At 37.6% G+C, this 21074-nt stretch overlaps 2 protein-coding genes across 7 annotated transcripts in view; one reads left to right on the plus strand and one right to left on the minus strand.

Annotated features, from left to right (window-relative positions):
* The window catches only part of dock2 (dedicator of cytokinesis 2), a 377601-nt gene that overhangs the window by 192771 nt on the left and 163756 nt on the right, over nt 1–21074 (minus strand). The window lies entirely within an intron of this gene.
* Nucleotides 1–21074, plus strand: part of insyn2b (inhibitory synaptic factor family member 2B) — a 113951-nt gene that overhangs the window by 66848 nt on the left and 26029 nt on the right. For all 6 annotated transcript variants that reach the window (XR_010002825.1, XM_062970469.1, XM_062970470.1 and 3 more), the window contains one exon: nt 14839–16788. Coding sequence is in view for 5 of the 6 variants with exons in the window: in XM_062970469.1 (XP_062826539.1) it covers nt 15431–16788 (1358 nt within the window). In the remaining variant the exon portion in view is untranslated. The remainder of the gene's footprint in view (nt 1–14838; nt 16789–21074) is intronic.

A 21074-nucleotide genomic window follows, 5' to 3' on the forward strand; every position in this document is an offset into this window, starting at 1 on the left:
TGTGGCAATTGGGGCTGTACTTTTACAACCGGTGGGAGATCACCTCCACCCCTGTGCCTTTTATTCTCGTCAACTAACCACACCAGAGAGGAATTACACCATTTGGGAAAAAGAACTACTGGCCATAAAGGCAGCCTTTGAAACTTGGAGACATTGGCTAGAAGGGGCCAAATTTCCCATTGAAGTCCACACTGATCATCGTAATCTAGAACATCTAAGAACTGCCCGCAAACTAAATCAGAGGCAGCAACGTTGGGCTTTATTCTTTGAACGTTTCAACTTCCAGATCCATTATGTGACCCCAGCCCAAACCAAGCAAGCAGACGCCCTGTCACGTAAACCGGAATACGCTGCAGGACGCAAGGAGACCTTTGAATCCCAACTGCTACAACCTGAGAACTTTGCCACGCTCACGGTGGGGAACACCAAATCCATTCCCATTGGTTCAACTTCCCCTACTCCAGGACCCATCTGTGCTCAAGAAATCAGGGCTAGTCAGCAAGCAGATGCCTGGGCGCAGGACCAACTTCGCCAAGGTCTGCATTTTCCCTTTTCGCTTAAAGATGGGCTGCTCTGCTATAGAAATCATGTTTATATCCCACCCGGACCGGGCAGGGAAAAAACGCTTCGTCTGTGTCATGACTGCAAACCAGCAGGACACTTCGGACTATTTAAAACTATGCATTTGATCCTAAGGGATTTTTGGTGGCCCAAGATCCGCAAGGATGTGGAAAAATATGTCAACACCTGCCCAGTATGCCAGCGCTCCAAGATACGAAGGGAGAAGCCCTCAGGGCTTCTACACCCCCTTCCTACCCCATCTCGCCCATGGGAAATAATTTCCGCGGATTTCATCACTGACCTACCACCTTCCTGTGGATTCACCACGATCTTAGTGGTGGTGGACCTATTCACCAAGTTAGCCCATTTCATTCCCTGCGAAGGTCTCCCCACGGCCAAGGAAACTGCGGATCTATTTCTTCAACATGTTTTCAGACTACATGGATTGCCCAAGAGTTTAGTCACAGACCGTGGATCTCAATTCACCTCTCGTTTTTGGAAGGCACTACAAAAACTATTGGGCATAGACTCTCGCTTATCTTCAGCTCATCATCCCCAAACAGATGGGCAAACGGAGCGCACCAATGCCACTTTGGAGCAGTATCTTCGCTGTTATGTAAACTATCAACAGGACAATTGGGCTTCTCTGTTACCACTGTCTGAGTTTGCCTACAACAATGGAGTTCAAGCTTCTACAAAAGAAACGCCGTTCTTTGCAAACTACGGCTTCCATCCACGTTTCTTCCCCCCTGTCATTGAAACTTCAGAGGTTCCCGCAGCAGAGGATTGGCTGCAGGAACTCACAGCGGTGCAACAACTTTTGCTCCAGCAACTGGATCAAGCCAAGGAGGACTATAAACGCCACGCTGACAAACATCGCCAGCCGGGCCCCGAAATCAAGGTAGGAGATCGGGTTTTCCTGTCCACTCGCTTTCTGCCCTCCCACCGCCCTTGCCGGAAGTTAGATGCCCGTTTCATTGGTCCCTATCCAGTGGTGGCGCAATTAAACCCCGTGACTTTCAAACTCCAACTTCCGCGTTCAATGCGCATTCACCCAGTGTTTCACCGTTCCCTGCTCCTTCCGGCGGATGGTGTGCGACCTGATACAGACCAACCGGCCCCCCCTCCTGTTTCGATGAATGGGGAGGAGGAGTTCGAGGTTGAGGACATTTTGGATTCTCGCTTTCACCGCCGCCGCCTACAATATCTCATTGACTGGGTGGGTTTTGGCCCTGAGGAACGCTCTTGGGAAGACGCCTCCACAGTCCATGCTCCTGATCTAACCCGTCGCTTTCATCAGACCTATCCCACCAAACCACGACCTCGCGCCTCGGGGAGAGGGCCCCAGTTTGGGAGGGGCCTTGAGGAGGGGGATAGTGTGATGACCCATGGGCCTTGTAGTCCTGCTCAGGACATTGTAATTCCTGATGAAGATGAAAACTTGGGTTTTTTACCTTCCCAGTCTGAACTGGATTCCTCTCAGCCAGATCTTTCCCAGGCAGATCTGGGAACCTTGCACCTGCAAGAAAGTTGTCTCCCAGAAGTATGTCAAACAAGCCCAGAGCCTACTTCTCCCGTATTCTTGCGCCGGGAGTTTTGTAAACAACAGAGAAGTTTGGATTCAGCTTCGCGCAGGAGTGCAAGGATTGCAGCTAAGAATGTGGCCAATTAAGACTGCTTCTCGTGAGAATCTTTGGGGAGTCTCACATCTGGTCTCAGAGTTAGCTTTCGGTTCTGATTCCCAGAGAACTGCTTCGGCGGGAAAGCTAGACTCTATTTAGGTGTTTTACCCGCGTAGTAACTTCGCGGAGTCAATTCGTCAGCCTACGGAGCGAGTTGTGTCTGGACAGCGCGCTCCGATTCAAGCCTCGCTCCTGCTCAAGCCTTGCCTAGCTATCCAGCCTTCGCCTTGCTTTCCAGCCTTTGTTTATCTACGGACTTTGCCTTGTTTCCCAGGATCAATCCTTGCCTTGTTCCACGGATTTATCAAGTTATTCCACGGACCTTGTTCTTGTTCTTAGTTACCTTGTTCCACGTTCAAGCCTTGTTTCAAGTATCAAGTTATTTCCTAGCCTCGCTCAAGTTTCATGGACTAAAGGACCTTGTCATCTCCCCTCACTTTGCTTGGCAAAGTGAGTGTTTCGGTTATTGGATTACAACTTTGGACCTTAATATTTCTTATTGGACATTGTTTTTTTGGACTAATTCTGACCTTTCCTGAAAGGTCTAATTCTGGACTATTTTCTACACTTGTTTTTATTAACTTTATATATTCCTTCAATAAAGATATTAGATAGATTCTGGCCTCTGTGTATGGTTATTGGTGCTCTGCAGCCTGGGTCGTGACAGTACCACATACAAACAAAGGCAAGGCTTATCCTTTCATTTCCGGCTTTCTGGAGGCAGTGCTCATCTCTGACTCCATGCTTTTCTCCATTTTCAAGCCGAGTTGTGGCCAGTAAGATTGCTTGTAGTATGTCTTTACCTTTTCCCACAGAAGCGATACCTATTTATCTACTCACATTTGCATGTTTTGAATTGCTAGGTTGACAGGAGCTAGGGCTTGACAGACAGACAGGAACTCACTCCATCTTGAAAATTTGAATTACCAACCTTCAGGCCAGCAGTTCAGCAGCACAAGAGTTTAACCTACTGCACTATCACAGTTCAGAACATATGTTTACTGAATCCTATCTCATCCAGACTGCAACACACTGACATTTGTGGAAAATCAACCATGTGCTATTCTAGTTACTGGTAGACAGGGACAAATCCCCAAAGGGTTAACAGGTGCATAGGTACCTCCTACAAAGTTTTGTATTTCCCGAGCAGCATTCAGGGGAAAGTGAAATAAACCTGTGGTTCTCTTACAATTGCCTGAATTACCTGCAGAGTTTCCTAATGAGGCATGGAAAAGTTTGCAATAGCAAAAAAGAGGGGAGGGTTTTTTTTTTAATCTAGCAGACTAGTAAAGGTTTCTAAATTTGTCCTTAGAAATGGGTCTCCAGGGAGGGAGAAACGTATTGCCATGCCACTTAGGACAAAGTTATATGCATGGTGTCGGAAAGCATAAGCCTACATTTAAGTGATAGATTTATTTCTCTCTCTCTCTCTGTAGAACCATTTCTAAGTGCAAACTTGAAACCGTAGCAAGCTATTCAGGGGGAAAAAATTTGGTAAAAAAAGTATCACAATATAAATTTTATTCTCTCTTCACTTCAAGGGGTTCCTAAGATATAAATAAATTCTAACTCCGCCTATTTAAAGTCAAAACGCTCGCTTCTTTAAGAGTCAAAACTAATGTCAGCACAGCCTATCCCTTATCTCAAATACTTGAGACCAGAACTTTTTGAGACCAGAACTATTTTTGATTTTTTTTAATTATTATTTTGGCATACCTGTATTTGCATATACGTAAATAATGAGATATCCTGGAGATGGAACCCATGACTAAACTTGAAATTGCTTTATGCTTCACCTGAAGGTAATTTTAAATACAATATTTGAATAATGTTTATGAGAAAACGTTTGCATACATTGAATCATCAGAAAGCAAAGGGGTCACTATCTCAGCCACCCACATATACACATTTGGATATTGGAATTATTTCAGAATTCCAGATAAGGGATGCTCAATCTGCATTAGCATAGTGATAAACTTGTGTTCTGAGGGCACATTTGCAGTAGTAAAACCCATGCAAAATCGAAAGAGGATTGTGGCATAAAACTCCAAGGCTTTTAACATATACATGTTAACTATTTTAGTATAGAAATTGAGAAAGTGGAGAACTCTCTTGTCGGTCACTAACAACTAAAAAACTCTAAAATGAAAAGTCACCTTAGGTCTCAAAAATGAACTATGCTTTGGTAATGCGATGATTAACATCCTTTCAGTCAGGCCTAGACATACACAACGCACACTGAAATTGGTGGGGAAATATAAGGTGGGCCAAAAGATACGTGGTGGTCTGATGTTTAATAACTTTTTGAAAATGATTTTTGTTTGGTTTTCTTTACAAATTTTTCACATTTAATGAAAATTATATATATATATATATATATATATATATATATATATATATATATATATAGAGAGAGAGAGAGAGAGAGAGAGAGAGAGAGAGAGAGGGTATATGATGCAATGCTACTACAAATTTAAAACAAAAAATAAAGGAGTCATTCAATATTGAAACACCTTCATGACTTTGGCCCACCCTAAATAAGGAAAAGCCAAACTTTGAAGGGCAACAAGAATAAAGAATTTGAAAGAGTGTTGAGGAGAAAAAATGCTCTGTTACTTAACACAGAGTTTTAATTTAGTCTATATTGGACAGCATAAATCATAAAGCAACACCTAATATTATGAAGGTGGTAATAATAATAATAATAATAATAATAATAATAATAATAATAATAATAATAATAATAATACTGTACCTTGCTTCAAGGCTCGAGGTGAGGTATAACATACCATTAAAACAATACTATTAAAATTAATACATTAATATACATAGGACAATTATTAAAACACCAGTACAGTAGAGTCTCACTTATCCAAGACTTGCTTATCCAAGGTTCTGGATTATCCAATGCATTTTTGTAGTCAATGTTTTCAATATATCGTGATATTTTGGTGCTAAATTTGTAAATACAGTAATTACAACATAACATTACTGCGTATTGAACTATTTTTTCTGTCACATTTGTTGTATAACATGATGTTTTGGTGCTTAATTTGTAAAATCATAACCTAATTTGATGTTTCATAGGCTTTTCCTTAATCCCTCCTTAATATCCAAGATATTTGCTTATCCAAGGTTCTGCCGGCCTGTTTAGCTTGGATAAGTGAGACTCTACTGTATTAATGAAAAATAAATGTAATATTTGAAGTTTAAAATTGACTGTGTAGTCCTGCCGGAAGAAATAGGCCTTTAATGGTATCTTAAATTTTGACAGTCAAAGCTCTTCCAGCAGGTCATTCCACAGTCTAGGGGTGGCTATATAGTTCAACTGTGTGTTTTTTTTCAAATACCAGCACACAATGCCTCTTGAACTTGGATGAAAATGATTCAGGCAGGGGTTTAGTCTATGGATCACCATCTAGTTCTGTCAAATAGTAGTCTTATACGAAAGCTAGTAAGGAATCCTCTGGAACAGGTTAGGATGTATTTCCCAACTCCCATCAAAGCTTCCAAGTCATGCTTTGGTCTGATTGAGCAACAAGCAAACCCTACTGCCACGAATCCTAAACTGATCACAAGCATCCTTGCACTTTCATTTTCTTGTGCTTAACCAAAAGCTCAATCTGATACTTCATTTATTCTCCAAAGCCAGACACCAGGTCCTATTTAGGAAACTGGATGTTATCTATATTGCACCTAACACCATGATAGGTTGTTAGAAATATGAGGGACAGCACCATCAAATTCAATATATCTATAAGCAGGAAATAGTTGCCAGTAAAATCTAGCACAGTTACATTTTATTTCAGAAGATGAAATGTCTAAAGAAACTGGTATTAATTGAAAGGAAACTGAAAAGGGATCTCTATACAATCACTTGCCTCCAAAATGAGGTTGTTTAAACCATAAAATCCCAAAGCTCACAGATCAAGAAAAAACCCAAAAAAATCAGGAATATGTCATCATGGTTAATGAAGAAAGAAGCTATAAAGTTCAGAGAGACTTCCTTCATTGGGGGAACACAAGTAACATAACAACAGTACTCTATAAAAACAATTCAAAATAAAACTATAGAAAAAAGAATTTAGAGAAAATATAAAAATAATTAACAACAACAAAAAATAGGGAGTAGGAAAATAGGCAGAAACAACAACAACAAAAACAACAAACTTGACTAGGTAGTGAAATAAAAAGAAAAGCACAAATCTGTATTGTTTCCTTTTTCGCTGAAATTTATTCTATTGGAAATTATCTAGTGTGTAAGTGTGTGGAACAGTAAATAGAATGAGGATCTGGCTATTAGACAAGGGCATAGAAATTCTGGGGTTTATTAGTAATACACTACTCATTGCCATTTTTAAAGTTCTAAGAATTTTTGGTCAAACTGGTCCCCACTTTGAACATTTACCATGTGAACTCACAATGTGTGGCACAAGGAAAAGTGGAACCACAGCTGCACCAGAAAAATATTAAAGTTTAGGGATAAAGTCCCCTCGGGTGAAAAGGATGGGATAGAAATGATGGAAATAAATAAATAAATCAGAATCCAACCACATCTAATTTCCATAAATTTTAAACTGCTTAAATGAACATCTATTTGTTAAGTAATTCAGAAATCATAAGAGACAAAATAATGAATTTTGTTATATTAATGATAATGTTTTAATGCACTTGCAACAACTTGGAGAATAGTATGCTCTAGAAGTGAGAATCTCATTTAAATACTTGACATAAGCAATTGTCTGGTTGGCATACACATTTTATGAGCAACAATTTTTATACTGCTGGTGGCTGTAAATAATGGAAAGTCAATTAAAATGAAAATCTTATCAAGGACAAATGCCATTAAATTGCTAATAAACCGCTTATGCCAACTTGAGAAAAATCTATCCTATTTAGTTAATGAATTGTGCATGGAATATTTAAATTGCAATACTACATTTTCAGGAAGCTGATTGGGATGGGAATGGAGAACCTGTGGAGAATTGTTCAAGTGTGTTGATTTGACAAGCATATTCACAGCTTCTTGAAATTTGATTTGAAATAAAGGATGAAATGTCACTGTTTGCTATTTGCAAAGCGTTATATCCTACAATAGATATTAGCATCTCCTTTACTTGCCATTTAAGAATATTACATTAAGCCTGTACTTCACAGGAAGGAAGTTTTAAAAAGTCATAAGTCAAACACTTGACAGCACCACACACACACACACACACACACACACTTTGAATAGCATAGGGAAGGGTTAACTCCTCGGGGGGGGGGGGGGGTTCTGTCTGTGCCTCTGTTCAGCAGATTTCCCCCCCCCCCCCACTTTCTGTCCCTGTGATAATTGGATTTTGAAAAAAAAAATGGCTTGTTGTAGAAACAAGGATTGGTGAGAAAGCTTCAGTGGAGAGACCTTTCCACCTTTCTAGGGGTAGATTTCTTTCATTTTCTGTTGTCTCACCCCCGTTCTTAACTGAGTCATTTGCAAGTTGGATGTTTGTAACTCAGGGACTGCCTGTATATGAAAACCCTCTCTACTCCTGGACAAGTCCCTCTAGAAGTGAACATGAGAAGAAGTATATGATGGCATTTTCCGAGTGTTTTTCATGACCATTTTGTGAAGAGCAGCATTTAGTTGAAGCATCAGAATTGTCATCAAGAATTCCTTTAAAATTAAGAAGTTCTATATGGCATGAGCTCTTCATTTGATGAAGTAGGCTGCAGTCAATAAGTGGATATGCCCAGTAAAACATATCAGCATCAAAGTCTTATACCACCTTAAAGACTCTCATTTTGGTTTAAAAGACCCACCCCAAGGTAAGAAAATATGAAGTGCCCTGATAGTTCAGACCAAAGGTCTACTTATGCTCCCACAGTAGGCAATCAGATACCTCTCCAAAGCCTGCCAACAAAATATAAATCTAATTGAGCCCCCCGCTTCCCACTTATGCTCCCTTGTTGGCCTCCCTTTAAAAGAATTGATCACTGACACTGGAAATGATACATAGTCAACATTGCTAGGAGCCAGTGAAACATTTATCCTCCAAATGATGATCTTCCTCCGCGACCTTGTTCATTTATAGAGGTCTTTCAGTGCCACTAGAGTGGACTTCAACTTTGTGAAAGAATAAACTTTATTTCTAGACCTCCCTCTCTCCCCAGAGGGACTCAGGGCAGTTAACATACATATAAACGGCAAACATGCAATGCCATAAGAACCATTTGTCCATACTCTCTGTGCATGTATATTGATTATATCTCAGCAAGAAAATGTACAAACAAACTGTTTTTTCTTAAATCTTAATGTAATCTGTAACAGCTGTGCGTATTGCATGGCCAACTGTACAGACTTGATAAAAAATAGGTTGTATAAATTTCAACAAAGGCCCCTTCCACACAGATGTATAAATCCACATTGAACTGGATTATATGGCAGTGTGGACTCAGATAATCCAGTTCAAAACAGATATTGTGAATTACTTGCCTTGATATTCTGGGTTATATGGCTATGTGAAAGGGCCCAAAGTCTATTCTATCAAGGACAAAAATAGAGCAGAAAATATGTCATAAATGTTTTTGTGATGCAGCACAGTGAATAAGTCTGTACATCATGCAATCAATCTCTGGATTCTTTCAAAATATTATAAGAATGGGAAATAAATCAACAGCACAATTTATTTGCTGCTTTACAGAGAGAAACCTAGTCATCGGATAATTTGTTTTTGCCTTGACTGATTTTTTTTAACATGAGATATTATGCACCCAACTAACAAGAACATCTCCCTTTTTTCTTCTACATGGTGGTGATAATAGTGTTGATTAGGATTTTTAATCTGTTTTTCCCAAACAACATTTTTATCACTTTTTAATCTGCCCAAACTGAAAACATCCAACTGAGAAAAAAGTTTGTAAAATATTTATGTATAGAAAGTTTTGTGCATGCAATCTCACCATCATTTGAAAAATGAAACACTTCAATCAAATGAAAAATGATTACTGGACCCAAGTCATGTTTTATAACTGTATGCCCATCCACCCCTTTTTCATTCTCTTTCTTTACCAGAGATCAGGCCTGTAGCGAGGGGGGGGGGGGTTTAGGGGTTCACCCCCCCCCCCCCGAAATTTTTCAAGTTATAAAAAAAATCTCGTTTACTCATGAATTTTAACTGGTTAACCAAATCCCCATGCTAAGTCTATGAGATGCAAAACATTAAGAGTCCCTCCAGGCACTATCTCAAGCAGATATTGACAGGTTTGTAGCAGGGAGGGGTATGTGCTAGGGGTTCAAACCCCCCCCCCCCCCGAAATTTTCAAAACCCCTCCTGAAATTTTTTTCTGGCTACGGCCCTGCCAGAGATATGAGGATAGTGATATTGAGCAGTTGATTTAAATGTACCATACAGCCATTGATGAATTTTGCTTGCCTGACATCAAAAAATCAATAAGGTTAGCATTTGCCTGGCAAAACAGTGGTTTTACCTGGGAAGAGGGACAACATATTTGAAAATTATGACTCACTCATTTTTGTTCTTGGAGTTTTTTACTCTTTTGAAAAATGTCAGTTATGAACTTCTTAGAAATGAGAGGTCAAGACAGTTTTGAGATGTTCTATTTCAATGGTATCAGAAATTATTTCAGTATTTCACTGCAATCAATTAAATCTTCAGTTTTCATGTCAGATGTCTTTCCACACGATATGCAAGGGACATAATCTGTGATGCTATGTAAGTAAAAACATGTGCTCTTCCACTCAGCTGCAACAAATATTTATCAGACCAAAAAGGTTTATTTGTTGTTGTGGTTAGGTGTTTATACTGATGGTGGAAATGCACCAAAATAGTCAAAGAGAAGCCTTGAAAAGTGTCATTTCCCATCCTATTGAAATATTTTATATCATAACATATTTGAGTTCAGAGTAGAGAAGCTATGTTGGACTATAGATATCTCACACATAAGTGGGAAAGGGAGGAGAGATAAAGATTTGATCCCATAAGAGAGAAATGGTTACTTGTATAGAGCGTTTACATAAAATGGATGTAATACCAACAATAGTTGTGTGGGAGGTTATATTCATATAGGTATATATTTTAAAGCTTCTTAAATTTTTTTAAAGTTACACACAATAATAGAGATTTTAACTGCTAGAGGTTCAGCAAGGATGTGACATCCTTTGAGATGGACATCCATCACAGCTGAGTTCCACAACAGAGACACTACTATATAGAAAGTTTTATCTCGTGTATTGTCAGACTCATGAAGGATAGCAGTCTTATTCTAGCATTTATAGAATCATAAAATCGTAGAGTTGGAAGAGACAATGGGCATTTAGTCCAACCCCCCTGCCATGTAGGAACATAGAATGAAAGCATCCTGATAGATGACCATCCAGGTTCTACTTCAAAACCTCTAGAGAAGGAAACTCCACCACACTATGAGGTAGCATATTCCACTGCCAAACAGCTCAAACTGTCAGGAAGTTCTTCCTAAAGTTTACATGGAATCTCTTTCTGAAATTTGAATCCATTGCTCCATGTCCTAGTCTCTAGAGCAGTAGAAAACAAGATTGTTCCTTCCTCAATGTGACAGATATTCAAACATGGCTATCATGTCCCTTCTCAGAATTCTTTTCTACAAGCTTAAATTTGAATATGTTTTAATGGATTTTGACTGTGAATTTTTAAATATTGCTTATATTTAACACTGTTTTAAAGTTAGCATGTTTGTAGATTTTAAATTGTATGCTACTGCTTTTATGTCAAGCCACTTTGAGTCTCCTTTGGGAGAGATAAGGCAGACTATAAATGATGATGATGATGATGATGATGATGATGATGATGATGATGATGATGATGATGATGATGATTGCAGGAAGGCAGGGATTGCTTCAGCATATATGTCAAAGGTGGAAACAAAGCAAACACATTGAAGACCATGTTGGGAGAAAGGTTGGATAAAAATAAAATAAATAAAATGAACCCCATTCATAGCCTGAACTGTTATGTTTTGGAGTGTAATTCTCAGAATCCCTCAGGCAACCAGTCACCTTTTTAAAAAGGTCTAGCATAAATTACACACAAAACAGATATGCAGACTCTATTGGGTTTTCTTATGTTATGCTAGTTTATGCTGGCCATTAATATTTATCCTAGGAAGAGAACTTATCAGAATGGTTTTGATGTGGATTTCCTTCAAGTATACAGTTTTTAAAAAGAGTATTGATAGCATTGCTCCCTTGTACTTGTCATAAGTTATAATGAAATTTTCTCATGCATTTTGATGATGATGCTACATGGCCACAACATTCTTAAGTACTTTTATAGGGAAGATATATCTCCCTAAATATATTACATAGTTTTGCTCAAGCTATACTTCTGTCTTTTATCTCATGGGGAACAAAACTTGGGCACTTTGTGCTGTGTTTGCATTTTGATGGCATAAATGTTTCAGTATTTACATCTCAATAAACCAAAAAAAGAAAGAAAGAAAGAAAGAAAGAAAGAAAGAAAGAAAGAAAGAAAGAAAGAAAGAAAGAAGGAAGGAAAAGGCACACTGATCAGAGATCTGCATTTTTCTTATTCAAGAGTCAATTTCCTAAAAAATTCTAACCAGTGTTTTGGCTTTCGCCATCTAACCTCCAAACAGACCTATTTGAATAAGGTGGGTGGAATTAAATAAATAGGATCAATTCTAATACTATGCAGAGGTGTCATTTGTGTGTGTGCCATACATTTACATTAATTTTGTAATTATGCAGTCTGGAGTAGATTTAATAACTGATCTGATTTGACATGTCACAAACTGCAGTGTAAAATAAAGACCCAAGTAGACAGAAAATACTAGGAAACTAAAGCTATTTAACCATTAGTCTAAAGGAGTTTTCAGAATAATAGATGCTGGGGAGGGGAAAATGGATATGAAGTTTCTTCCTCGTTTCACTTTGCTGTCAGAGATTTCTACAGCCTGAATTCCATTAATTTTGCAAATCAAATGTGCTACAAACACTTTGGCTCATTCTTTATGGAAAATGTCAATTCTTTATTTAAATCGTTTTTTCAACAGGATTAAATTTAGAGTAAAATTTGAATGCCATCTAACAATGATAACATCAAAATAAGAATACAATTGACTTGGAAAAAATATCCTAAATGTCATCTGAAATGTACATAATCTGAGGAGGAAAGCTACATAACCAGGAAACTAGTCATTTTAAATGCATGTTCAAAATAGGATCCAATTCTTTTCACAATAAGGTGAAATAAAAGAAAAAGCCCTCTCAACTTGTTTGAGCCAATGTATGGTGAGGAAACAGGATAGGGCTCACTTGTCCCAGTGTTTTCCTACTGTAGTGTATGATGGCCATGACATGCATAAGCAGAGCCCAATGTTGTCACGATTCCATTTTCAGCATCCAAGTTTTTCAGAAGTTGTGTTTTTCCAGATTTGTCAATGTTTCAATGCATTACACTAGCATTTTGTTCAACTGCATTGTTATATTTTCATTTTGATATTGAATTGTTTTGAATGTACGTTTCAGCTGAGGACTGGCTAATAAGTAATTTAAATCCACTAGGAATAAAACAAATATGGGAGTCAGTTTCAATTAATCAAACACCCAAATCTTATCATAAAGGCTTTGTTTATAAGCTGTGTATGAAAAATAAATGAATCTCATGTTTAGACTTGGATTTCATCTCCAGAATATCTCATTATGTATGTATATGCAAATACAGGTAGGCCATTTTTTTTAAAAAAAATCCAGAAGCTATCACGTTTCTGTTTCCAAGAATTTTGGATAAGGGATATGAAATATAAATAATGTCACGTTTAAGCTTGGGTCCTATTTCCAAGATATTTCATTATATATGCAAGAATTCCAAAATCCGTTACAAATCCAAAATGCTTCTGTTTCCAAGCATTTAAGGTAATTGAGAATCACTCATCATTGTAAGCATAGTTCTTCAAAGCCATCTACAAGAATCTTTGGGAGTTCATAAAAGTACACCTCTAATTAAAAAAGAACATAAGAAAAATTTCACCAGGCCGAAATTGTTAGGGATTCCTCTTCTTAAAAAATGGCCTACCTGTATTATTCAGAAGAGGAAAGGGAGCAGGTAAGGGTTCATGAATTTGAGGGGGAGTTGGAATCTGAGGAGGAGATTTTGCAAGTACCCACATTTCAGGAGAGGCAAAAAGAAACAGAGCAGAGACGTCATTCAGCTAGGATAGCTGCCAGAAATGCATCTGAGTAATTAGGAACTGCCCTAGCAGCTGTTAGGGGACTCAGGGCTATAAAGCAGAAGCAGGTGCAGTCAGCTCTTGCTGGTAACAAACTGACTCTTCCCTCCCCTTGTGCCTGCTTCAAGTCTGCATCTGGGAAACTGCTCCTAAGGATTTATTGCTGTTTCTTTATCTGAAGTAAGACTGCTATTTAATTTGGGAATTTAACAGAGACTAAGAAATGTGTTTACCCTAAGACTTCCTTGCTTCCTTTTGCATTATTCCACTGAGTGTGCTGTACTTTATGTTTTGCTAAAGTAAAGCAGTTTTCATTCACTTACCACAGTGTTTTAAGGCTGTTTTTGAAAGACAAAACAGGACAGAAATACCTGAGACATAGAAGGACCATTGCTTCCCTCCTATCTATTCCCACCAAACTTAACTGGCCCCTAAATTCTTTCACATTGCTCCTTCATTTCCTCTTTTCTCCAGAGAGTATTGAGCAGCATTGTGCTGCTCAGCAAGAAAAGTACTTAAGTCAGCTAAAGTGAAAACTTGTGATTCCTCCTGAAATTTCAGGTGATGCTACGCAATCCCCACTTTTCATTCCAGTAACCCTAGGATACCCAAGCACAATGTCTCCCATGGATTCAAAGGCCATACCATTATTGTACATAATGGGGAAATAAAGAGGAACAGAATGGATCTTCCTCATCTATACCTGAGAGCCCCACAACTGAACTTCTCGTAACTTTACCCCAAAGCAGTCGTCACTGCACTGAAGGAGTGAGGAAAGGGAAGAGATCTAAACAACATTGTGGCAAAGTCGCTGCTCAGAAAAAAAAAAGAAGATAGTGTGTGTTTGCAAGCTGAATATGTGGTCTGCAGAATCATCAAAACCTGAAAGTAGTCCCCTTCAACTAATTTTTTAAAACAGCTGCAATTTTTCTCTGTTGCTATGGAAATGGGCACTGCAGATTTTAATGAGAAATATTACACTATATTAAGTACTAGATGGCATTGCCATTCAAATTCTTCCCCCAGATGACTGTGAAGTGCTACATTAGAGCCCTAGCATGGAAGTACTCAGTGCCCCTAAACTAGGATTTTAGATGTAAATGTATAATCAATGATGCATATGTAAGGGAGGGAAAGTTTCATTTTAATTAACTATTATCATAGGATTAGGCCAGTGATGAAATTTCACAGTTGATAAATTTTGGGTTCCAGCAGAGTGGTAAGACTTAATTTTCCAGTCTGTTTCCATAATCTTACTCCATCACAAAATATTCTAACTGTATATAAAATTACTTAGATACAAGATGACAGAATGGGTTGAGAACATTTATTAGACTGTTCACTAGCAACTATTTTCTTTTTCTTGCAGAAAACCACGTATGTGTTATTCCACAAAGGCTGGTCTTCAGAGACCAAAGATATTTTTTGGATCTCATCTTAGTCATTCAAGATCCTAAGACATCCTTAAAGTCACACTTGTGTGAACAAGATCAAGGAAGGCATTTCAACAATTTTCTTGCCGTTAATCCTGTTGGATGCTTTACTTTCATTTGGATATAACTCAGTGGCTTCTGTTAAGCTATTTAAGATCAGCTTCTACAGTAAAAGTAAGAAGATGGGACAAGAAAAAAAAGAACCCCTAAAGGAAAAAATTCAATTTGCTGTAAAAGGATATATTATTCCAGCAAAACTATGCATTATGGAGGAAAGAGCCCCAAACTGTTGTTATGCTTGTTATTTATACTCTATGCAAATACAAAATAACTGGGATCAGATATTTAAATTGTAAGTTTACTAGTGAAGCTATAAAAGAAGATTTTATTAAGAGTAAAATAGTAATAAAAATTCCAAGCTCCCCCCTCCCCTATATATAGTTAGAGTTAACTTTTCACCCAGTCACACCAAAATCTATTATATTAGGGTGGGCATCAAGCCAGACGTTTTTTGAATGACCAAATGAAATGGGTCGCAAAGAAACACATTATTTGCATACATTAAATTGCGATTCAATGGCTCAGCAAGGCATCAAAGTGCGTCCCGCTCTGCTTAAGCGGAACAGCCTAGATTCAGTGGATTTCAGAAGGCAGCCCCACCATCGCAGGAGCAAATCTCAGCAAGTCCGCTTCAAAGATGATGGGACAGACAACCCACCAGTAGAAGAATCAGAATTGGAGAAAGGAAATGTTCAAGATCCATCTACTTTGAGTAAAATACAAAATTCCCAATCCCACAATGTAGCAAATGATTCCCTCAGTTTCCCCCCATCTCAGAAAGGATTACAAAATATTGCCATACAGACTTCCCCTAGCCTCAGGAAGCACTTTCCCATGTTTAAAAAGAAAAGAATTACAACAAGTAAGTCCTTAACAGAAATGCCAAATGAGCCTGAATATTCAATTCATGTTAATGGCAATCTGTCTGAACAGGATATCATCTCTTCTAGCATCTCTTATTTAAGCCTCAATCAGCGTTTGGACGATGAACCAAAAGGAACCACGGCACCCAAGCCACTATTTCAAATGGTGCCTAAAGCACAAAGCAATGGGCCTCTACATGTAGGTTCAGACAGAAATGCAATACTGGAAAAAGTAACTGTTTGTACCCAGGTTCCTGAGTACACCAACCTGGGTTCTGCACAAGACAATTTTTCCATTTATAGCCCAGATATACAAATGGATTTCAACAGCTCTGTTCACACGACTACAGCTGTGACACCAACCAGTGAGAACTGCTCTCTACACACAGGCTCAGAGAAATCTCTCACGTGTGTAAGTCAAAATTGTAAAAATGTCAATGTGATTCATAGTCCATGTGAAGAAAAAAGCTACACTGAGCTACTTGCCCCTGAGGATGACATCAGTTTTAAGGAAACCGTTTTGTCATCTCCACAGTTAGACCACAGTCCATCATACTGTTCTGTCAAAGAACATCAACCAGCAATACAGCAGGAAACAGACTCTGGGCATAAAACATTGACTAATGATAACCAAACAACATCATTAACCAACACCAATGAATCATCTCCTGTTCCTTCATGTCAAACTGTAACAGAGAACATTTCTATCAATACCAAAGTGCCACAGTGTGACAGTTGCGTGGAAGGTTTTCACATAAATGCCTATCTTCCAGGGACTGATACAAAACCACAGAACAAACCGATTACTGAAATTAATCAAATACACTTGGCACATCATGAGTTGGGTGCCCTACAAGACAGGCTCCAGTCTGTTGAAGAATCTTTGCAGTCAAACCAGGAGAAAATTAAAGTCCTTTTGAATGTAATTCAAGACATGGAAAAGGCCAGAGCCCTTAATGAAGGGTACGGTGGTGTTTTAATATTTACTATTACTGTACCAAAGTTTAACAGACTTTTAGACATGTTGTGTATTTTGTTTGTTAACATCATTCTTAGGGAATAGTTGTTGCACAATAATTTGTCTGAACTAGAAATATTTTCCCATTAGAAATACGGTCAAATAACTTTTCAGCTGTATTTATAATATATAAAAATATCTAACTCAAATAACACTTGAAAATCAAAGAGCAAGAATAATTGTTCTTATTTAGATAGTCAGAAAGGAGTTAATGATGTAAAACTTTGAGAACAAAAAAGGATGACAAATTAATATTAACCTGATTAATATCCACTGTTCTAAGTAATCCAGAGGTCTTCTCTGCTGCCAGATGCATGAGAAGAGGAGGCAAATGGAAGGAAAAGCATGTCTTCAAACAGACCACTTATTAATTCCAGGAAAATGTGGTTTGTGGAGCATACCCTAATCCAGATACAGAGAGCCATGTATAGAATCAGATCCTACAGGTACATCTGTAGGTGTTGCCTTTTAAAATTGTATTGTTTTCATTGGCTATGTATATCAGTGAGGCAGTGTTTCTATTCCATGGGTTATTCTGATTTTTAAAGGAGCTTTTATCAGTTTTAAAAATTAGACTGAAACTGGAACAGAGTGATCATTCATCAGATATAGAGGCCACCAGCCACAACAGTAAATAATAAAATAATAAAACTTTATTTATATCCCACCTTATCTCCCTGTGGGGACTCTGTTGACAATATTAAGAAACCTGAATGGAATTTGGGATGTAGGAATTTCTGTCACTATTAAGATGCTGGTATTTTTTTATCTTAACCTGCCAAGAAGTATCATTACATTGATCATAATCCAGTTATTATTTATGTAAATAAAATAAGTTTAATATCTTCAGTAAAAATTGTATAAATATATTTAGGACATTTAATTTTGACCTGGTGATAAGGCAAAAAAAAAAGGGGGTATGACTAGAGAAATAACCATCTGACATTAACAAGTCACCCCCCCAAATATGCTAAATTCACATCGTGTTCATAGAAATCTATGAGCACAATCAGACTTTTCCCAGCCTCTGCTTTCCTCACAGTTGTACATGCCACCAAAAAATCTAGAAAGATTATTGCTCTCTGCAGTCAAATTCAACTTAATGTTTCTTCTGCATTCTTGGCAACTGCAGCAGTTCCTAGGATGGGAATGCATAAAGCTCCAAAACCATTCAGTTTTTAAAAATTAGAGTAGTCTCAGCATTATTTTAAATTTTATATACTGTCAGCCCTCCTAATTAATGGATTATGCACCCACTGATTCAACCATCCACCTCTTGAAATTAAAAAAATCCAAAAGACAAATCTTGATTTTGTCCTTTTATATAAAGGACATCATTTCATTATGCCATTATATATAATGGAACTTGAGCATCTATAGATTTTAGTATCCACAGGGGGTCCTGGAACCAAATCAAAAACGGCTCAATGTACTGGTACACTATTACATCAAGATAAGTAATCTTAGTAAGCACACAGAGATTACTCCAACAATTGCAATTTATGTATTGGCTCTACCCAATGCAGGTATTTGCCTGTTCAATTTAAGGCTGAAATATGGCATAGTCTTGAGTCCCACCATCAAGCGTTACCACAGTGCCTGGAAGCATTCCATACTTTTATTCGTACAGGGATCTTCAACCACTTTTGGTTGAATATTATTATCAAGAGCCATTATATGGCTTATGGGCATGCAGGGGTTGTTGTTGTTGTTGTGCACCTTGAAATCATTGCCAACTAATAAATCATGCCAAAGTGAGGTTGACTGTTGTCTCATGAAAAGCAGAACAAGCTATCTTCCTTGATTTTTCCCTCTAGAGGCCAAAATAACAATCTAACACTCCTCCAAACAATGTAAGTTCCAGTTTTTCTATTTATTAAAAGAACTACACTCATAAAACAATTAATTAATGGAAAAGGCAAGGTTTATTTCAGTTCTAGTTATATACATTCAAGATCTGCTTCAGTGCATTTCATGAGCCAATGAAATTCCTAAGTGGCTCTAACAATTTATTTACATTTTCTTATCAACAGTGATGCACTCACAGCATCAGCAGTTTTAAATGTCCCTTAAGTAAATCCAGCTCTGTGCAAAGTAATGTCAAACAAAATATTCATAAATCCACATTAACAGAGATAGATTTGTTCCAGTAATCAGGGGAGAGATGACACAAAACAGAAAACTAAAATGTCTCCACATTGGTCCCTCCAATGCTAATTTGTTACCATGGATTATATACTAATCCTAGCTATTTAAGAATTAACACTGAGCCCCTCAAGTATTCTTGGTGCATTTATTTAATGAAGCAGAAAGAAAGTCCTCCTCCTTATGTGAGTGTGTGCATGTAAAATCTCTGGAAGAACAAAAAGAAAATATATGGGAAATATCTAAGACATACTTGCAATTGTAATTTCCTATTCATGTCTCTGAAATATAAATCTGGTCCTTGAATCCTGATTGATCAACTTCACATTTCTAGCCAGCCTCCTGGAGCCATGTGATCATCATGGCATTAAATTTGTAAGTCTGCTATTTTGAGAACTTTAAGAGTCACACAAGCATCATACTGAAAAAAACCAATCAGATAAAATCCTTAGAGAGCTGTCAGGGATTCATTTTGGGTAGAAGACTCTTCAGTCCAAGATGCCAATTGCTAATGGGTGCTTTCTACCCTTGGAAATGCAAATCCCACTAAAATGTTACACCGAGGCAATCTTTTTGAAAATAGGACTTTGTGTGGTATTCTTTCAATGATTTCTGATAGATGAATGTTGAATCCACCCATGACTATTTCTGATGAGAATAGCTACTGATACTTCCAAACACATTGTTTAAAAATCATTTTTTCTAGGATTATATGCCATCATGGAAAATAATTCCCATGTTTAGTAAGGAAAAAATGTTAGTTAAAGAGGAATATAATATAAAGCAAAATAGTTTTTTTCTGAAATATTGCAGGAAAAATTCATAATTAATATGTTCCTTTACTACAAATCTTTTATAATGCCCAGAATATATGGTTTAAATCCAGTTGCTAATCCAGCAGACCCCAACTGAATCAATAACCTTAGATACTGTATATACTCATGCATAAGTTTAAATTTTTAATTTAAAAATCAACCCAAAGTTCAACTTATCCCATACCTTAATTCTTAATTCTTTTTAAAAAGGAACTGCACCTTTTTTTAGAATAACCCTGACTTATCCATGAGTCATATCAAAGTCCATAATTTTGGTCTTAATTTATACATGAGAATACTGGAATACTATGTCCAATTCTGGGCACAACAGTTCAAAAGAAATACAGTAGAGTCTCACTTATCCAACATAAACGGGCCGGCAGAATGTTGGATAAGCGAATATGTTGGATAATAAGGAGGCATTAAGGAAAAGCCTATTAAACATCAAATTAGGTTATGATTTTACAAATGAAGAACCAAAACATCATGTTAGACAACAAATTTGGCAGAAAAAAGTAGTTCAATATGCAGTAATGCTATGCAGTAATTACTGTATTTATGAATTTAGCACCAAAATATCACGATATATTGAAAACATTGACTACAAAAATGTGTTGGATAATCCAGAACGTTGGATAAGCGAGTGTTGGATAAGTGAGACTCTACTGTATTGACAAGCTGGAAGGTGTCCAGAGGAGGGCAACTAAAACGATCAAAGGTCTGTAACCCATGCCCTATGAGGAGAGTCTTAGAGAACTGGGTATATTTAGCGTGCAGAAGAGAAGGTTGAGAGGAGACATGATAGCCATGTATAAATATGTGAAAGAATGCCATGAGGAAGAAGGCAGGCTTGTTTTTTGCTACCCTGGAAACTAGGCCTTGGAGCAATGGCTTGAAATTACAGGAAAGGAGATTCCACCTGAACGTTAGGAAAATCTTTCTGGCTGTAAGAGCTATTCAGAGGTGGAACTCTCTCTACCTTGGAGTGTGGTGGAAGCTCCTTCCTTTGAAGCTTTTAAACAAAGGCTGGGGATGGCCAAATGTCAAGGGTGCTTTGTGCTTTTTCTGCATGACAGGGGCCCATGTGATATCTTCAAACTCTATTATTCTATTATTCTATGAGATAAACTTATACACAAGTGTATATGGCAAGTATTGTCTTACTAATCTCTGATTCAGGGGGTCTATTCTAGTTGGAGTTAGTAACTGGATTAGGCTTCTGAAATTTGAAACTGCATTATATAATCCAGTGAAGACTCAATTCATTGCAG

This window comes from Anolis carolinensis, chromosome 2 (genome assembly GCF_035594765.1).
Source record: "Anolis carolinensis isolate JA03-04 chromosome 2, rAnoCar3.1.pri, whole genome shotgun sequence".
Classification (NCBI taxonomy): domain Eukaryota; kingdom Metazoa; phylum Chordata; class Lepidosauria; order Squamata; family Dactyloidae; genus Anolis; species Anolis carolinensis.